The sequence below is a fragment of the Carica papaya genome, chromosome 4 (assembly GCF_054855325.1).
Source record: "Carica papaya isolate Zhongbai chromosome 4, ASM5485532v1, whole genome shotgun sequence".
Lineage (NCBI taxonomy): Eukaryota > Viridiplantae > Streptophyta > Magnoliopsida > Brassicales > Caricaceae > Carica > Carica papaya.
This window is the reverse complement of record NC_142312.1, coordinates 25,861,806-25,880,570: the sequence shown is the minus strand read 5'-3', so window position 1 is coordinate 25,880,570 and position 18,765 is coordinate 25,861,806. Positions and strand designations below refer to the sequence as shown.

The 18,765-nt window shown below is 34.0% G+C and overlaps 1 protein-coding gene across 1 annotated transcript; it reads left to right on the top strand.

Moving 5' to 3' along the window:
• Positions 1-1,786: 1,786 nt before the first annotated feature.
• Positions 1,787-18,669, top strand: TPS1 (trehalose-6-phosphate synthase). Its single transcript, XM_088218463.1, has 18 exons — positions 1,787-2,167; positions 2,545-2,993; positions 3,201-3,298; positions 3,425-3,813; positions 12,181-12,295; positions 12,518-12,619; positions 12,984-13,134; positions 13,332-13,420; positions 13,527-13,575; positions 14,443-14,543; positions 14,755-14,942; positions 15,874-15,991; positions 16,327-16,503; positions 16,583-16,705; positions 16,789-16,876; positions 16,960-17,090; positions 17,190-17,288; positions 18,047-18,669. The coding sequence occupies exons 2-18, from the start codon at positions 2,597-2,599 to the stop codon at positions 18,440-18,442; spliced, it is 2,811 nt and encodes a 936-aa protein (XP_088074589.1). The 5' UTR covers positions 1,787-2,167; positions 2,545-2,596; the 3' UTR covers positions 18,443-18,669.
• Positions 18,670-18,765: the final 96 nt, after the last annotated feature.

Genomic DNA, 18,765 nt, shown 5'->3' with positions numbered 1-18,765 from the left:
TACTGTTTATCTTTATTATAAAATTATATTATTACTAACCGTGCACATATTAAATAAATAATAAAATATATAAATTTTTATTAAATAAATATCATAAAATTGACTATTCCTAATATAAAGTATGCAAATGGTTGATGCTTAAAACTTTATGGATTAGCGAAGTATTTTGTTCCTTAATTAAATTAAGATTATAAATAATCCTAAATACACTTTTGGCTAAACAAAGACAATATTTTTGGTGTACTATACGCATCTTCTATCTATTATCTTGTCTTTTAATATGTTTCCATCAAAATTTAACTTTTTTAGTAACCCATAAATCGGAATATTAATTGTCAAATTCTTTTATGCAAAAATTAAACCCATGAAAAACAAATCATATATATATATATATATATATATAAAGTATGCATATAAATGAAACATGGGTAATTAAACAAGAGATAAATTAAAGGGAACAAAAAAAAAGAAAAGATAAAACAAAAACAGCCCCCACCACATGAACATTGTTGATGTCACATGAGAACCCAACAAAGAGGGATGGGATATAAAAGGCATAAAGGTACATATTCATCACCTTGTTGTGCACTAGCTACCTAGCACCACCATATCTATATATATATATATATATATGTATGAATTATGGTATGTATGTATAGTGCATGAAATTGAACATAATTCTTTACTTTGTTAGTTTCATTAATTTACCCAGGTAAATTTATTATAATCTTTTTCATCATTTTTAACCCAATCAATCATGAATTTCATGGTAAATGTTTAACATAGATAATTATTAGGTTTTTAATAACAGTTATTCATCTTTTTTATAATTATTTGGTCAAAAAAACCCGTTAATTAAAATATTTTTTATATTAATTACGCAATAATTATTTTTATATTACCTAAATTTCCCCTAATTTAGACTAGTTGGTGGACTTCAACTTTAACCAAGTTAGTGAAACGCTTTAATTTCATCTAAATTGTTTTTAAATTAGTATTTATTAATTTTAATTTGATTCTATAAAATATTGGATTTAAAAAATAATAATAATAAATATATATTATTTTATTTTACCTGATCTGGATGCAAGAGAAAAATAAACAAAAATTAATTTAAAATAATTTGGTAAGCAAATTAGATTATTAATTTTACTTCAAAATTAAACTAGTGAAAAAATAAAAAAAACTAAAAGTTTATGGTAAATAGTTAATTAACTCATTGTACTCCGTGGTGCGCAATGAGTACAATATTTTCAAAAGAAGCTTTGTTGGATTTTTTACTGTTTAAGACTATAATAGTGACTTTTTAAAAGGTAAATAATAATAATAACAGTAATAATACAAAATCATTTCCAAAATTTAGATTCAGATTTTCTTTTTACTTTTATTATTAATTACATTATAATTACTATAAAGTTTGAAATTAAACTACAAAATTAATGCTTATATTAATCTAATTCTCATAATTAACTTTAAAAAAAAAACATGTTTAATTACAGTTTAAAAGTAAAATTAATTAATTAATTAATTACTCCTGTGTGTGTCTAATTTTAGCTTCAACGGGAAGAAGCCAAGCAGCCTTTGGGGGGTGGGGGGTGGGACGCACAGACAAAGTTGTGGTACACTACAAAATCTTCTTTCAGGGATTGCGTCAGCAAATTTCAGTAATCTCTATCATTGAATTATTTTAATTAAAAAATATAAATTATTTTACTGAGATTTGAATTTTTTTTTTTGAATTTTTTTTACGGTCTAATATTTTTCTCTGCTTTTTCAACTGGCGATGTCAGCTGCTGCATGGTTGAGACTTGTGAGGCTCTAATTTGTCATCACAAGCTTTCCACGAGGTTCTTGTTGCTCGCCTTTTCTTCTCACTTTCACTCCTCTCTTTCCCGCTGTCTCCTTCTTCCCTCTCGCTCTGGTTTTTCTTCTTCTCAGACTCACAGGGAAAACATAAGAACCTATCTCGACGAATTCAGCTTTTGGATCAAGCGTACAGATACAGAATCCTCGTTTTGGTTTTTGTTTCTTGCGTGCATGTGGAAGTGGGGCCTTGTTGCTTCATTGAGCTATCTCGACCAATTTTGCTTGTTTTTATTGTCACTGTTTGTTGGTGAGCATGTAAAATTGAGCTAGGGTTAATCAAGTTTTCACTGTTTGAATTCAGGTAATGTGTTTGTTTTTTTTTGTGTGTATAATTTGGAAAAGAAAACGGAGACTCCTGCTTCTTTTCATCTCATTGTTAGCTCCGCCAATCCTCACTCTGTTTTTCTTCGACAGAGGAGGGGGAAGATGGAAATGTGGGCTTTTTGATTTCTTGGGCTCTTAACAAACACGTCATATATGTAGTAGACCCCATTTTTTCCTTCCTCAAAAATTCTGTGGATCCCATTCTTTTTGTTGTTGATTATTGACTTATTTCTCTCTGCCTTTCTGTCGTTTTGTTTGTGTATTGTTTCATGGAGTATGACTGTGATTTTTTAATTTTTTTTTAAATTTTTTTATAGCTCTGGGTTGGCTTAATTTACTTCGAACAAAATGTAGGACGCAGCTTTTCTTGGTATTGTGATTGGAGTTTGCCTTGTGGAGGGAGCGTATGCCTGGAAACAAGTATAACACGAATTCAACCCACATACCTCAGACTCGGACAGGAAGGTTATTGAGAGAAAAAGAGCTTAGAGATCGAAGAAAGAGTAGTTGGGCTGCTTCACACTCTAATGAAGTGACTGGTAATAATCGGGGAACTGAATTCTCTGATCATGACTTACGTTTAGGTGAAGGTGAAAACTCCAGGTCCTACATTGAACGATTCTTGGAGGAGGCTGCGGCTGCAAGGGCACAAGCTGAGGGATGTGATAGACAAGATGTAAGGCCTTACAACAGGCAACGACTGCTGGTGGTGGCTAATAGGTTGCCGGTTTCTGCTGTTAGAAGAGGTGAAGACTCTTGGTCCCTTGAGATTAGTGCTGGGGGTCTGGTTAGTGCCCTTCTGGGTAAGTTGCCTCTACATCCTCGTTCTTTTGTAGCAATCTATTTTTTTTTAATTATTTTTTATAATGAAATGTTCTTTCTTTGTTTTATTATGGTCCAGTTAATGATTCAGGTTTTGTTTTCTTGTTGGTTTTTGCGCTTTAGCTTATTTGCTTCTGTTGTTTTACATGTACTAGGAACCTAATGCATTTGCATTAATTTTTTCAAAGGTGTGAAGGAGTTTGAGGCAAGATGGATAGGATGGGCTGGAGTGAATGTGCCAGATGAGGTTGGACAGAAGGCACTCACCAAAGCTTTAGCTGAAAAGGTCTTTTTAAAATTTGAATATTTTTCAACTGTCATGTATGATTCCAGATTTTAATTATTGATACCTTCAATTTGAGATTTCCTTATGATTTATTTTTGAACTGCTATGGGTTGAACAAAATTGCAGAGGTGTATTCCAGTGTTCCTTGATGAAGAGATTGTTCATCAGTACTATAATGGCTATTGCAATAACATTCTTTGGCCTCTTTTTCATTACTTGGGACTTCCACAAGAAGATCGCCTTGCCACCACCAGAAGTTTCCAGTCTCAGTTTGCTGCATATAAGAAGGCAAATCAAATGTTTGCTGATGTTGTCAATAAACATTATGAAGAGGGTGATGTTGTCTGGTGTCATGACTATCATCTTATGTTTCTTCCAAAGTGCCTTAAAGAATATAACAGTAGTATGAAAGTTGGCTGGTTTCTCCACACACCATTCCCTTCATCGGAAATCCATAGAACATTGCCATCACGGACAGAGCTGCTACGTTCAGTTCTTGCTGCCGATTTAGTTGGGTAATATTTCTGCCTTTTCTTATTGATGGTACCACCATATTATGATGTGTTAGCTTTCTTAACTTCTTGGAAAAATAAGCTATTGAAAATGGAATAATCTCTGATGGATATAGCATATTCCAATAAAAGATATAGTTGATGTCGAGGTAGTTTTTTTAACAGAATCTTGATATGGGTTAAAGATATTCCTGTTTATACTGTCAAAATCTGCCAGTTCTCCTGATTCTGTGTTTGTGGAAGTTCTGTTTTGTACTGACTCAATTTGGAGAAAAATGTGCAAGTTATTGTAATGTACTTGAATAGAGTCACATTTATTTTGTTGAGTAGCTTTCATGGCGGTTTTATCCATAAGGTTAGAGTTATATTTATTTGGTTCATATCTGGTGTGATAAGTTAGGAGGGGTTTGGGATTCAGATTAGAGCTAGAAAGTTAATGAGCTGGAGAATCATTATGAGATGGATCAGAGGAGGGAGTTAAATGGCAAGCTGTTAGTGGTAATTTAAATTGAGGGATAATATTTCTGTCTAGTAAATATGAAGGTCCATTCAACAAGGGATTTCAAAAAGCAGATGAAGAAAGCAAGGATAGAGAAACATGTAGCATAAATTTGGATAAGGGAAAATATGTTCTTGAAATAACCAGGTGATAGACTACGATATTCTTTTCTTCCAAATTGAAGTACCATTAACCTTTGTAATCAGAATATCAAACAAAAGAACATGAAGCAAAGAAGGATGATGATTTATTAGTTCTAGTGGCCAATAGATTCGAAAAACACTAGCAGTCGAATTAGTTTTTGTTGATAAAGATTTCATGCTAAGTAGAATATTATATTAGTTAGAGTTGTAATGATATAATTATATCTTATAATTAGAGTTAAATTAAAATAAGGATAACCACTCTATATATATCTTTTAAATGTAAATATAAGAAATAAGTAATAAAATTAGAAGTTTATTTTCTCCAAAAACTTCATAGTATCAGAGTCAAAGGAAGATTATTTTACGGTCAAAATATGTCAAAGTTGGTACTCAACTACCAAAGAAACCAAACCCAACATCAGCTAAACGGAGTCGCCGCTCAACCCCAACCAGAATAGCTACAGTTTCTGAGCACGTTCGCCACATGCGCCGTCGGTAGTAGAGGCGCGTGACCACACGCGCCACCGGCTTCATCCCATTCGGCCCAAAAATGGTGGAATATTGCCAAGTTCCAGTTTTTTTGTCCTTTTTTTGGTTTTTTTATATTCTTTTTTGGCTCATTGGTGCAGATAGGAGGTTCGTTTTTCATTACTAAATATTTTTCCTTCTTTTTTTTAGAATTCTAAAATGATAAAAGAAAAAAATGTGAGTGCTACTAGTTTTAATAACCCTTCACTACAAATCAGTCCCCTAAAACTTGATAGAACTAATTATCTTATTTGGTCGAGATCTTATTTATTGTTCATCAAATATAGATAATTGTAGGGTTACATTACTGGTGAGGTGAAGAAATTAAATGTTGGTAGTTTAGAATATAATAAATGAAACTTTGAGAGCTCATTGGTAATGTCATGACTCATAAATTCCATGCAACCCCATATTGGCAGAACATATTTGTTGCTTAACACTGCCAAAAAAATATGGAATGTAACATCTCTTACATATTCACAGATAGATAATAACGCTTAGATTTATGAACTCCGTAATAAAGTTCATGACACAAAGTAAGAAGAGATGACTATTTCTCAATATTTTTCTGAACTGAATGGATTATGACAGGAGTTAGATTACTATCAAGATTTTCAAGTAGAGTGTTATGCAGATGCAGTTAAATTTCAGAAATTATTAGAAAAAGAGCTAATTTATAATTTTTTAACTGGTATGAACATCGAATATGATCAAATACGGGTCCAAGTGTTTGGTAAGGATTCATTTCCTTTATTAAAACAAATTTATGCTTATGTTCAATAAGAAGAGAGCAGAATAAATGTTATGATTCACATTGCACTAGTTGATAAAACTGGATTAGTGGTTCAGTCTGATCAATTCAGAGATATATGGAAGTGTGACTATTGTGTCAAGTCAAGACACACTAGAGAAACTTGTTGGAAGTTGCATGGAAGACCAATTAGTGGTCGGGGAGGAAGAAGAGGTGGAATCACAAGAGCTTAAACAAATTTTGTTGAAATTAGAGAAACACCTAGTTCACCATCCGTTGAAGACTTTTCCACAGAATAAATTCAAAATCTGAAGCGATTTCTGAGTCAACTTAACTCTCCATCAATTGTTGGCAGATCAAATATAATAAAATCAGGTATTATTCATCCTATTTCCATTCCTGATAATTGAATTATAGATTATGGAGCTAACAAACACATGATAAGTTCTTTTAAAGAATTTTTAACATATTTTTCTTGTACTGAAGGGAATAATGTCCGTATAGCAGATGGGTCATACACCCCCGTATTGGGAACATGTTCTATTAATTATAATTCTACTATTACACTGTCTTCAGATTTATATGTGCTTAGATTTTCTGACAATCTTTTAACTATTAGTGTCATAACTAGAGATTTCAACCTTAAAATTGAATTTTTTCTTAATCATTGCATCTTTCAAGATTTTCAAATCGGAAAGAGAATTGACACTGGTAAATTGTAAAATGACTTACATGTCTTGAATAGACATTTAAATTTAATTGGAAATCAAGTAACCATTGAAAATAAAGAAGTCAATATGGAGATACTATAATGACACCGACGATTAGGACATTTTTTTTTTTAATTTTAGAAAAATTATATTCTAAGTTATTTAAAAGAACTTTCATGAAGTGTTTGTTTTGTAATGCATGCGAACTTGCTAAACATAAGATGAGCTTTTATCATTTAAGTAATAATAGAAGTATTGATCCTTTTATGACTATTCACTTTGATGTGTGGAGACCTACTCAGAATACCTCTTTTTCTGGTCATAGATGGTTTGTTACTTTTATTGACTGTTGTAGTAGATTAACATGGATTTATCTGTTAAAAGCAAAAAGGTAATATATTTTCATGTTTTCAATCTTTTTACAAAATGATATGTATACAGTTTGGTGCTAAAGTTAAGATTTTGTGAACTGATAATGGTACAGAATATATGGATAGTGGGTTCCGTGCCTACCTGGAGTCAAATAGGATTATTTATTAGATAAGTTGTGCCTATACTAGTGAATAAAATGAGGGTTTTGAAAGAAGAAATAGACACATATTGGAGGTAGCTCGATCAATAATGTTCATCATGAATCTACCAAATAGTTACTGGGAAGATGCAATTCTCTCAGTTGTCTATTTTATTAATAGAATGCTTTTGTGGGTCCTGAGTTTTAAAAGTTCTATAAAGGTTTTGTAAGGAAAAAATTCCTACATTGTTCTCCCAAATGTGTTTGGATGTGTGTGCTTTATTCATACTAAAAATGTGGGTGAGTTAGAACCTATAGCTCTTAAATGTGTATTTGTTGGATATTTTTCTAACCAAAAAAGTTATAAGTGTTATCACCCATCATGTAGAAAATACTTTATAACTATAGATGTTACCTTTAGGGAGAATGAATGTTACTTCAACTCAAACCCAACACCTCTTTAGGGGGAGAGAGAGAAGGAAAAAGTGATATTTAATTGGGTAACAACTGAGAGTCATATCCAGGGGGAGAATTCTATTGCAGAAAGTCTTAATCAAGAAGATAATGTTGAACGTTTAGATAAACCAGACTTGAAAATATATTCAATGAGAGAGAAATCTGAAAAAGCCATCGTGCAGTCTGTCGCGGGTCAAGAATCTTCTTTGGTTTCAGAAGATACTGGTGAGTTATTTTTCTTTTGTGATTTATCAGACAAAACTATTACTGTTAGTAAGGGAACGAGAACTTACACTAAGCACCCTATATCTAAGTTTGTTTCCTATGACTCTCTATCTCCCTCCTATAGAGATTTTGTTTTATCTGTTTCCTCTGTGTCTATTCCACAGGATTTGAGAGAAGTTCTAGGAGATCCCAAGTGGAAGAAAGATATGATTGAAGAAATGAGAGTATTGACAAACATGAGAACTTGTTTCACTTCCACAGGGAAAGAAGATAGTTGGTTGCAAATGGATATTCACTGTAAAATACAAAGCAGACGGATCGATCGAAAGGTACAAAGTTAGATTGGTGGCTAAAGGATTTACTCAGATCTATGAGATTGACTATCAGGAAACATTTGCACATATTGCAAAGATGAATACAATCAGAATACTTTTGTCCAACACAGCTAACCTTGATTGGGATCTACAGCAGTTTGATGTAAAAAATGCATTCTTTCATGGACATTTAGAGGAAGAGGTGTACATGAAAATTTAACCTAGATTTGAAGATGAGATGACGCAAGAAAAAGTTTGTCAATTAAAAAATATTTTATACGAATTGAATTAGTCTCCAAAAGCATGATTTGAACAGTGTAGAAGAGTTATGATCTCTTTTGAATATCAACAAAAGATGCGGATCGTACCTTATTTAGCAAACATCATGAGGGTAAGGTCATTCTTCTCATTGTTTATGTAGATGATATTGTTGTGACTGGAGATGACACAAAAGAGATGGCTCGGTTGAAAGAACTTCTTACTCAAGTGTTTGAAATAAAAAATTTAGGAAAATTGTAATACTTCTTGGGAATTGAACTTGACAGATCCAATAAAGGGATATTCATTTTTTAAATGAAGTATATCCTACACTTACTAGAAGAGAGTAGTGTGATGGGTTGCAAGCCAATAGAATCGCCTATTGAGAGCAACCACAAATTGCAAATAGGTAGTGATACATCAGTTAATTTGGGGAGATACTAGAAACTAGTTGAAAGACTCATTTATCTCTCACATACCAGATCTGATATAACATATGCAGTTAGTCTTGTGAGACAGTACATGCATGATTATCGTGAAACTCATTTACATGCTATCTTCCGCATATTACGATATTTGAAGTCTGCACAAGGAAAATGTCTGCTTTTTTTTTTTTAAGAATGGTTACCTTAAAATAGAAGTATTTACAAGTGCCGATTGGGTTAGGTATCTAGATGATAGAAGATCAACTACAGGTTACTACATACTTGTAGGAGGCAACTTACATTGAAAAGTAAGAAACAAAGTGTAGTTGCCCGCTCCAGTGCTGAGGCAGAATATAGAGCAATGGCCCAAGGAATATGTGAATTATTATGGTTGCAAAAGCTAATGAGAGAGTTAAAACTATTTAAACACGAGAAACTATCCTTGTTTTGTGACAATAAAGTAACAATTAACATTACTCATAATCCAGTTCAATATGGTAGAATAAAACACGTTGACATTAATCGACACCTCATAAAAGAGAAGGTGGTTGGTGGCTCTCTATGTTTATATCATGTATCTTCTAACGACCAGGTTGCTGACATTTTTACTGAAGGATTATGCAACAAATCTTTTTAGAACCTGATTTGCAAGTTGGGCATGTATGATATCTTTGCGCCAACTTGAGGGAGAGTGTTAATAAGAATTTCATACTAAGTAGAATACTATATTAGTTAGAGTTCTAATAGTATAATTATATCTTATAATTAGAGTTTAACTAAAATAAGGATAACCACTTTATGTATGTCTTCTAAATGTAAACACAAGAAATAAGAAATAAAATTAGAAATTTATTTTTTTCAAAAACTTAAGTTTTCTATGAGTTGGATGAGAACATTTTGCTTAATTTAAGATGTGTTTATCGTGTTTTCAAGCGGGCCTTAAGATTAATCTTGCCAAATTCGAGTTGGTGAGATTGGGTTACGGGGAAACAACAAGGAGATTGGCTAAAGTTTCGGATTGCAAGGTGGAGAAGCTTATGATCAAGTAGCTGGGCATACCTTGGAGTGAAGTACAAGGATGTGAGGACGTAGGACTCTATTGTGGCCTGGTTTGAGAGGAGTTTGGTAGAATGGAAGAGAAATTTGTTATCCAAAGATGGGTGCCTCGCCCATTAAAAATATGTTGTCAAACTTACCAGTGTATTATACGTCTCTTATAACACTTTCGTCAAGTGTTGCAAAGAAATTAAAAACAATTCAAAGTAGATTTTTATGAGGTGACTTAGGAAAGAAAAGGAGATATTCACTTGGTAGCATGGGATGTTCTAAAAAGACCTTTGCATCAAAGAGGTCTGGGGGCTGAGATCTATAGTTGAAATGAATTAGGCATTCCAGGGTAAATGGATTTGGAGATTTATGAACAAGAAGGGGATTTTGTGGCTTAGGGTTAGAAGCAAATTTTGGGACAATGGAGTGGGGATGATTTTTCAGGGGAGTGCTAGACCGCATGGGACGAAGTGTGGAAAAAAAAATATGTATGAGGAGAGAAAAATTTCAGCATTGTATAAAATGGAGAGTGGGTAATGGGAAGAGAATTAGCTTTTGATTGGACCCATGGCTCGGAGAGGAGACCCCCAATGATAGATTCCCACAGATTTTTGTGATTGCAATGTGCGAGAATATTAAACAAAATGAAGCATTTAAAGAATTTGGGGGTGGGAGGGAATGGCATGTGGAAGTTTTAAGGAATCTTAATGATTGGAAAGTTTGTGATTATGCATCACTGTTGGGATCACTGTCTTATGTTTCTTTGGATGAGAGAGCCGGTCAAACAATTTGGACCCACAACCCAAATAGGTCTTTTTCGATTGAATCATTCTATAAGTATTTGGTGAAGAATGATGCTGTAAAGGACAAGTTCCCATTCAAGCATATATGGGAAGTGAACGCTCCCCTAGAATTGCTTTCTTTGCTTGGGAAGCAATGCGTGAAAGTTTTCTGGCCATTAATAAGTTGATAAGAAGGGGAAAATTTTTGGACAATGGGTGCTACCTTTGTAAGAGGCAGAGGAGACTCACGGCCATATTTTACCTGTGTCCTTTAACGTTTAAGTTATGTAGTATGGCGTATGGGATTTTGGGTGTCAGCTGGGCAAGGGCAGGAAGTGTAAGGGATGAGATATAGGCATGGAAGGGGCTGAGTAGTAGGAAAAAACATTTGGAGCTTATTCATTTCACGATTTTTTGTGGTGTGGAAAGAAAGGAACAAAAGAACTTTTGAGGAGGTGGAAGAGGAGTTGGTAGGGTCAGGGATAGATGGCACCAAATCTTGGGTTGTTTGGTTACTGGTAACTTTTTGTGTTCTATGGAAGATTTTAGTAACCTCATTGAAGTTCCAATGAATGTGTAAATATTTTTTGTACACGAGTTGATACCCACTTGGTGCCTGTAATTAATGAATACACATTATATTTTTTATTTAAAAAAAAACACTAGCAATCAAAAACATGAAGGTGTATCTAAGATGGGTTCTTCTGGCACAACTTGGTCTAAAGACTTTATTAGATATTAGCCAAAGATGCAACTTGTTAACGATGTGAACTACAAGACACTGTCAAATATGTGATTTTGAGCTCCATATAAAAGCTCAAATCACATACTATCAATAACTTTAAGTTTGAGTTTCTAGAAGCAGGTATTTTGAGTCTAAAAAAGTTACTGGACAATAGGGCTTGAGCCTAGGACATCATAAACTGTATCAGAGCACATGTCAGCTTTGTGACTCTAAACTGATACAATCTTAATTTTTGTGGGTCTTTGCATTGTGATGTGTGGTAAAAATTATGATATTCCAATTTCACATCGAAAAATATTTGATTCACATACTACTATTAACTTGACTTGAACTTTTGAAAGATAGTAGTTTGGGTCCAAAAAATTAGATTACTAGTACTTAGGTTCAAGGTGTTACAGCTTCTAACCAAAAAATGGCAAATATAGATGGTTGAATAAACATCTTATAGGCCACGATTATCTTCTAATGGGTTTTTAGTTTCCAAGGGATTGGACTACAGAAGTTTGTTTGATCCCTTGCTTTTGTTTTTGATGCTGTAGGAAGATTTTTTTTTACTACCTTCATAAAGAAGATTTTTTTTAGCTGCTTGAAATTGCTAAAAGAAATGTGTTCGAAGTAAATATTTTAAATTACTTAAAGCACCTAAGTACTGATTTAAAAAGATTAGAAATGAAAGACAGTAAATAACTGGAAGTATTAAGAAAATATAGATCAATACCAAAAAGCAAATGTTAAGAGGAAGGTGCTTGATTATTGCTCAAAGCTGCTTATTAGCATAAAGCACTCTACTTATTACATCACTAAACACATAGATTCAAATTGACTGCTTAAAACTACTTATCAACACCCAATGTAGTGAATCTAACATCCTCTTACTATGTTTATCTTTGTATCATGGTTGTTATGGTGATTGTTTCACTTTATTTATAACAGTGTTCAAAATTATAATTTATTTATTTATTTTAATTTACAGTTTTCACACCTATGACTATGCAAGGCATTTTGTGAGTGCTTGTACTCGTATTCTTGGACTTGAGGGAACACCCGAGGGAGTAGAGGATCAAGGGAGGCTGACTCGTGTGGCTGCAGTATGTTTGGATTGAATTATATATATATGTATATATATATATAAAGAAGTGTTATTTGAGAGAGAAAAAAGGAAAATACATCAGCAGTTGGACTGAGAACTTTTTTCAGTTTCCCCTGCCTTCATAAACTCTAGATAACTTCTTACTCCTGGACTGCATCGGGCGTGTTAAGTATCATGATCTAACCGCATATTTTTGTTATTTTTTTTATTTGAATTTCAGTTTCCCATTGGCATAGACTCAGATCGGTTCATACGAGCACTTGAAGTTCGTGAGGTCCAGGAACACATCAAAGATTTAAAAGAAAGATTTTCTGGCCGAAAGGTATGAAGTATATTTTGTTTATGGATTTTATTATGTTTGTTACAATAAATCACCTTTCCTCAAGCAAAAGAGATAAATAAATAAAAGAGCTTCTTGCTTGCAAGAAGGATACCCTTAACCTGAAACCTAAGATAATGGTTATTACTTTTATTTTGCTCTCTCTTATGTGCTTACTAGAGTTGTTTGGTCTTAGGTCATGACATTAATGGGGTTGATGATTTTGGAAATGTCATCGACCATTTGATTGACATGTAAATTATTTTTGTATACGGGTGGTACTTTCTTGGTACCGATGTTAATATTAATACTACACCACTTTTATTTATAAAAAAAAAGAGGTTTATTAGAGTTGTTTGCTTGACAGGTAATGTTAGGTGTTGATCGCCTTGATATGATTAAAGGGATTCCCCAAAAGCTTCTGGCATTTGAAAAATTTCTTGAAGAAAATCCACAATGGCGCGACAAAGTTGTTTTGTTGCAAATTGCAGTTCCTACAAGAACAGATGTCCCTGAATGTATGCTTTTCCCACAGCTGTCTTTCCTGAGTTATCTTTTGGCTTAACATATTTGTCAGGTGTAGTCTATGATGATTTGTGGAGCTTGTTTTCTTTGCATGAGATGGAAGATCCTAATTATCTAAGTTGCTATTTCTCTTTGATAATAAAAATTTTGGATTCTGTATGTTCACATATTTTTTTATACCTACGCACAGATCAAAAACTTACAAGCCAGGTTCATGAAATTGTTGGACGCATTAATGGCCGATTTGGAACATTGACTGCTGTTCCAATACATCATCTGGTCTGTCTTTAACCTAAGGCATTAATCATTAATCCTTCTAATTCTTGATTGTCTTAAATTTCAAGCTCTATTAATAATGCTGCAATTTCTCTTTCATTATCTGCAGGATCGTTCATTGGACTTTCATGCATTGTGTGCATTATATGCTGTTACTGGTATGTATTTGAAGGGTCTAAGTTTTGCTGTTATGATTTTTTTTTTCTTCAGTTACTAATGATTTCCTTTATGCCGCATTGATTAATTTGTCCATGCAAACTATGATATTTATCTTACTAATTGATTTGTCGGTATAGTTGGGAACTTGGGATATCCAATTTTCTACTACCTAGGGTGTGCAGACACCTAATTCCTAGTCCTAGGCAGTAGTCTAAGACCAATACACATGGCACTTGTGCACAAGAAAATGTCTGTAATCTTACTTAATGCTACCATTTAGCATGGCTATTCAAGATTTTGGTTCCCAGTGCTATTAATTTTCTATATTATGGGTCTTTTTGAAAAAAAAAAATCTCTGTTATGGGAAATTTTCAAAATAAACTCCCAAATACTAAAGAAATGTTACAAATTTGGCAAGGAAACAAATTATCAATGAGATTCCTTAAATCTTCATCATGCAAAAGTATTATGGTACTTTCCAGATCATTAACCACAAAGATCTGTCTAGATCATTCATTGGAGTTCCAATCCATTGTGTGGGAAGTTAAATTCTATAGTTCTATTAAGACTTGTCCTATCAACAATTTCTAGTGTGGATGTTTGAGCATTTGAACTACTTTTATTTGTCATTGAAGATGCTAAAGTTCAGATTCCTGACTTTAGTTTATCCTTTTAGGAGCTGCAATTGATTGTTGAGAATCTCAGCAGCTTTCATACTATTTATTAGCCCATGTTACAACATGATCACATGCATAGATCTAGTATTCTCTTAAAATCTAAACTTCATTTGTGAAACATTACTGTTTATATTTATTCTCGTATTAGAAAATGGATCTGATGCAATTCCTTTTCCTTTATCTTTTCAGATATAGCACTTGTGACATCTTTGAGGGATGGGATGAATCTTGTCAGTTATGAGTTTGTTGCATGCCAAGGTGCAAAAAAAGGAGTTCTGATTCTCAGTGAAGTAATTACTGAACACCAAAAGCTCTGGTTGTGCGTGATTTTGTTTTCCTCCATGGCAATAGAAGGGGGTTTTATCTTTTGTCTTTGTCGATTAAATTGATGGATTGATGGTTATCTTATTGGAATACGTTTGTTCTTCCAAGTCAATTTAGTAGGATTGTTCATATTCCTAAGTTTCCACTTGTCGCATCATAAATCGATATATTCTATAGTTTGCAGGTGCAGCACAGTCACTGGGTGCTGGGGCCATCCTGGTAAATCCTTGGAACATCACAGAAGTGGCTGCTTCAATTGGTCAGGCACTGACCATGTCGGCTCAAGAAAGAGAGAAGCGGCATGAGCATAATTTTTTACATGTCACAACTCACACTGCTCAAGAATGGGCAGAAACTTTTGTAAGGTAGACATTAAATTTTGTCCTGATCCACCTTTATGGTGGAAACAAGAGATCTTTTACAGTTCCATGCATTTTTATTATGTATTCTACAGTATGTTCATTTTGATATTTACTTGAAAAATATGCTCCAGAACTCCCTAGAGCACTTAGATATTTAATGTAACCATGAAACACATTGTTATGCGAGCATATTCAATCAATACTTATAGTTTTTAGTTGATAGAAAGCTTAATAGTTCCCAAGCAGAGAATTTGACTATCCTTATTAAAATTTCAAGAAAAATGAGGGACCACGGGGTTTAAATTTCTTTTGTTTGTCAAATCCTTGAAGAAGCAGGTATAAATGATTCAAGTTTTAAAACATTTTATAGTTATTTTCTTTTGACTTAAACTTTGGGAATAGTTAGGTAATCAAATTATTTGACACAGTATTAGAGCTTTAGGTCCGATACTCAAACTTCGGAGTCTCTCTTATCATTCTCCTTTTTGTTGCCGATAATTGGTTCCTGTGCAGTGTGTCTGTTGATCTATGACTTGATGTGTTCATAGCTTAATGTCGACTTAAATGTTTGTAATTAATTGATCATCCAACCAAATTATTTAGCAAAATTAAAAATCTGATATTTTTAACAAACTGATGATTAAAAAGATTGATAGTCTGATGAAAATAAAGGACCAACAGCATCTGTTTAACTCGTTGCATTGGCCTTTTCAAAGTTTATTTTGGTTCCATAATGGATAGTTTGTTGCTAATGATCAGTTGTGTGTCCTTACGGATTCAAATATTGTTTTCAATGAAACAAGAACAACTGTGATGTGAAATATGATTAGTTCTTCGATTCTAAATTTGCTTCTCCAGTGCTGGTTAAAACTTTATTATTTAAGAAAAGTTACTACTTATCTTTGAAATTTGTCCTTCCTTTATCTTTTTGTAGTGAATTAAATGATACTGTGGTCGAGGCACAGCAAAGGTCGAGCAAAGTCCCACCTGAGCTTCCACAACTGGATGCAATTGAACGATATTTGCAGTCTAACAATCGCCTGCTGATATTGGTATTGCCCATGGGACCTAAAATCATGTTTTTCTGGTTGAATTCAATAAACATATAATTATCCCTTGTTTATAAAGCAATAATTGTTTTCTCTATCTTTTTGCTGGAGTTGTATGGTTACACCATTGACATTGTTTAGCTCAAATTTTTTCTCCTATTTTGGTTGAGGGCCTTTCAAAATTTGAGCTTGAAATGCAATAAACATTATGATTATGCTGAATTAATAGGTTTCAATATGTACAACTTCGGTTGCCTTCTAAGTTTCATGTTTGTTCAGCTTATTTTGTGGGTCCTCCAAAACTCATCAGCTTATTTTTTGGCTCCTCCAAAACTCAGGGGTTCAATGCAACATTAACTGAACCAGTAGATACACCTGGGAGAAGAGGTGATCAAATTAAAGAGATGGACCTCAAATTGCATCCGGAGTTAAAAGGACCCTTAACAGCACTCTGCAGTGATCCAAAGACAACCATAGTTGTCCTCAGTGGCAGCCACAGACATGTCTTAGATGATGTATTCCCCGGCTCTCTTTCTCCCTTTTTTCCCTTTTCTTGCATTGGTATAACCAAATTCAAACTAATTATTTCTGCAGAATTTTTGGGAGTATGACATGTGGCTGGCAGCTGAAAATGGGATGTTTTTACGACTTACAAAGGGAGACTGGATGACAACAATGCCGGAGCACTTGAACATGGAGTGGGTTGACAGTGTAAAGGTGCAAATTGGAATTGAACTTTATTCCTTCTGTGTTTCAGTCTCTAGGACAATTATTTTGATGGTTTGATTTTATGTTTGAAGCATGTTTTTGAGTACTTCAAAGAGAGGACACCTCGATCCCACTTTGATGTACGCGAAACATCACTTGTATGGAACTACAAATATGCAGGTGAACTTTTTTTGTGCTTGCTTCTCCAATCCTTTTTTGTCTGCCCTTTCTGCATATTCATGCTCATCTTTTTATGGTCATAGATGTTGAATTTGGACGGCTTCAAGCACGAGATATGTTGCAGCATCTCTGGACTGGACCAATCTCTAATGCATCGGTTGATGTTGTTCAAGGAAGCAGATCTGTTGAGGTGCGAGCAGTGGGTGTTACAAAGGTAATGACTTTCTCTTCAATTTTCTATTGTTTGAATATTATTAGTTTAGTGATATTGGAGATGCTTGCTTGCCAATTAGACGATTTTATATTTATTCAGGGTGCAGCAATTGATCGAATATTAGGAGAGATAGTTCACAGCAAATCAATGACAACACCAATTGATTATGTCCTCTGTATTGGGCATTTTCTGGGGAAGGTAACCTTTCAATCAGTCTTAAGCATATTCTTTCAATCTTATGAGATGATGTGCTCCAGAGAATTATATCAGTATATTGTTAAGCAGCATGTTTAGTGTAGAGGCATCAAAAAAGTTTAGAATATCATATGAATTAATTTCACCAGAATTTGATGGGAGATTTACTTGTTTAACTATGACATTAGATTTTGCAAGTCTGGTATGAATCCCTGGACCAATCGAAGGGCAAAATGAGGGAATGGGAAAAATGGTTGGAGAGAAGGAAGATGATGCACTGAGGATTCTGCACTTAGATACTTTTAGGGCTATTGTTAAATATTACCTCTTCTAAATGTACCTGGGGATCCTACGCATTAGGATTGAGTCCACAGTAGGGATCTCTTCTGCCCACATGTGGCCGGGGAGAAGTGATCATTGAGGCAAAACTTCATTATTCTTAATTTTGTGATCATTCATGTGTCATAATTTATTTCGCATAGGCCAAAGAAGTTAACATAGTATCATCTTTCCATGTATACCCTATGAATTGATTAGCTTCTTTCTTCGTCTTCTAAATCATTAGAAGGAGATGTCTTTGTCAGCGAAGACCTGTTACACCAAATAAGTTGTCAAATGTTTTTCAAACTGTTTTAGAAGTGCATATTATTTATCGAGATTCTTTGTCACAAATAGGATCGCTAAGTACTAGAAAAGATAGCATTTGGAATCAGCATTCTTGTGCTTTTAATTAATGGAAGGGTTAATTTTCATTGCATCAGGATGAAGATGTGTACACTTTTTTCGAGCCAGAGCTCCCTAGCGATACAGCAGGTGTTCCGAGAATCAAGCCTATTGAAGGAAATAAGTTACCAACAGAGAGAAGAGCATCTTTGAAGCTACCAGCAAGTAGAGGTGGATCAAAGTCATCATCTCAAAGCAAGACACAGCGACCTGAGAAAAAACCTGCCCATCACAACAATTGTGGTAATGCACGGAGACCATCACCCGAAAAGATTTCATGGAACGTACTTGATCTGAAGGGAGAGAATTATTTCTCATGTGCTGTTGGACGGACCCGGACAAGTGCCCGTTATCTACTTGGATCATCAGATGATGTTATCTCATTTCTGAAGAAACTGGCAGATGCATTCTTGTTGACAGAGCCCAAAGTTTAAGATTGTTAGAGTTCTTGTTTTGTTTTAACTGACCTGAAGCCATCTTAAACTAGAGCAATGTTTGTAGGTAACTCTAGAAAGAAAACAGCTATAGCTCCATGGGTTGTATTTTTATTTATTTATTTTTCTCTAAAGTCTGTATGGCTAGAGTTATTTTGTTACTAATTAAACCAAGAATGATGCTTCCGGTCTTTTCCTTTGGAGGCAGATTAGTACTTTTCTCTAAATGGCTTGCTCTGTCTATGCTATATGCTCTGTCAACCAACGGACTGCATTAATTCTGATCGGTATCGACAGCCCACCCTTTATCTCGATGGATTTAG

What these genes read in the sequence shown, in the direction of transcription:
- TPS1 (XM_088218463.1), top strand. Translation starts at nt 2,597, where the DNA reads ATGCCTGGAAACAAGTATAACACGAATTCAACCCACATACCTCAGACT. An exon ending in CCAAAGCTTTAGCTGAAAAG is followed by an intron (nt 3,299 to 3,424) that starts GTCTTTTTAAAA and finishes ACAAAATTGCAG; the next exon opens with AGGTGTATTCCAGTGTTCCT. An exon ending in ACAATCGCCTGCTGATATTG is followed by an intron (nt 15,992 to 16,326) that starts GTATTGCCCATG and finishes TCCAAAACTCAG; the next exon opens with GGGTTCAATGCAACATTAAC.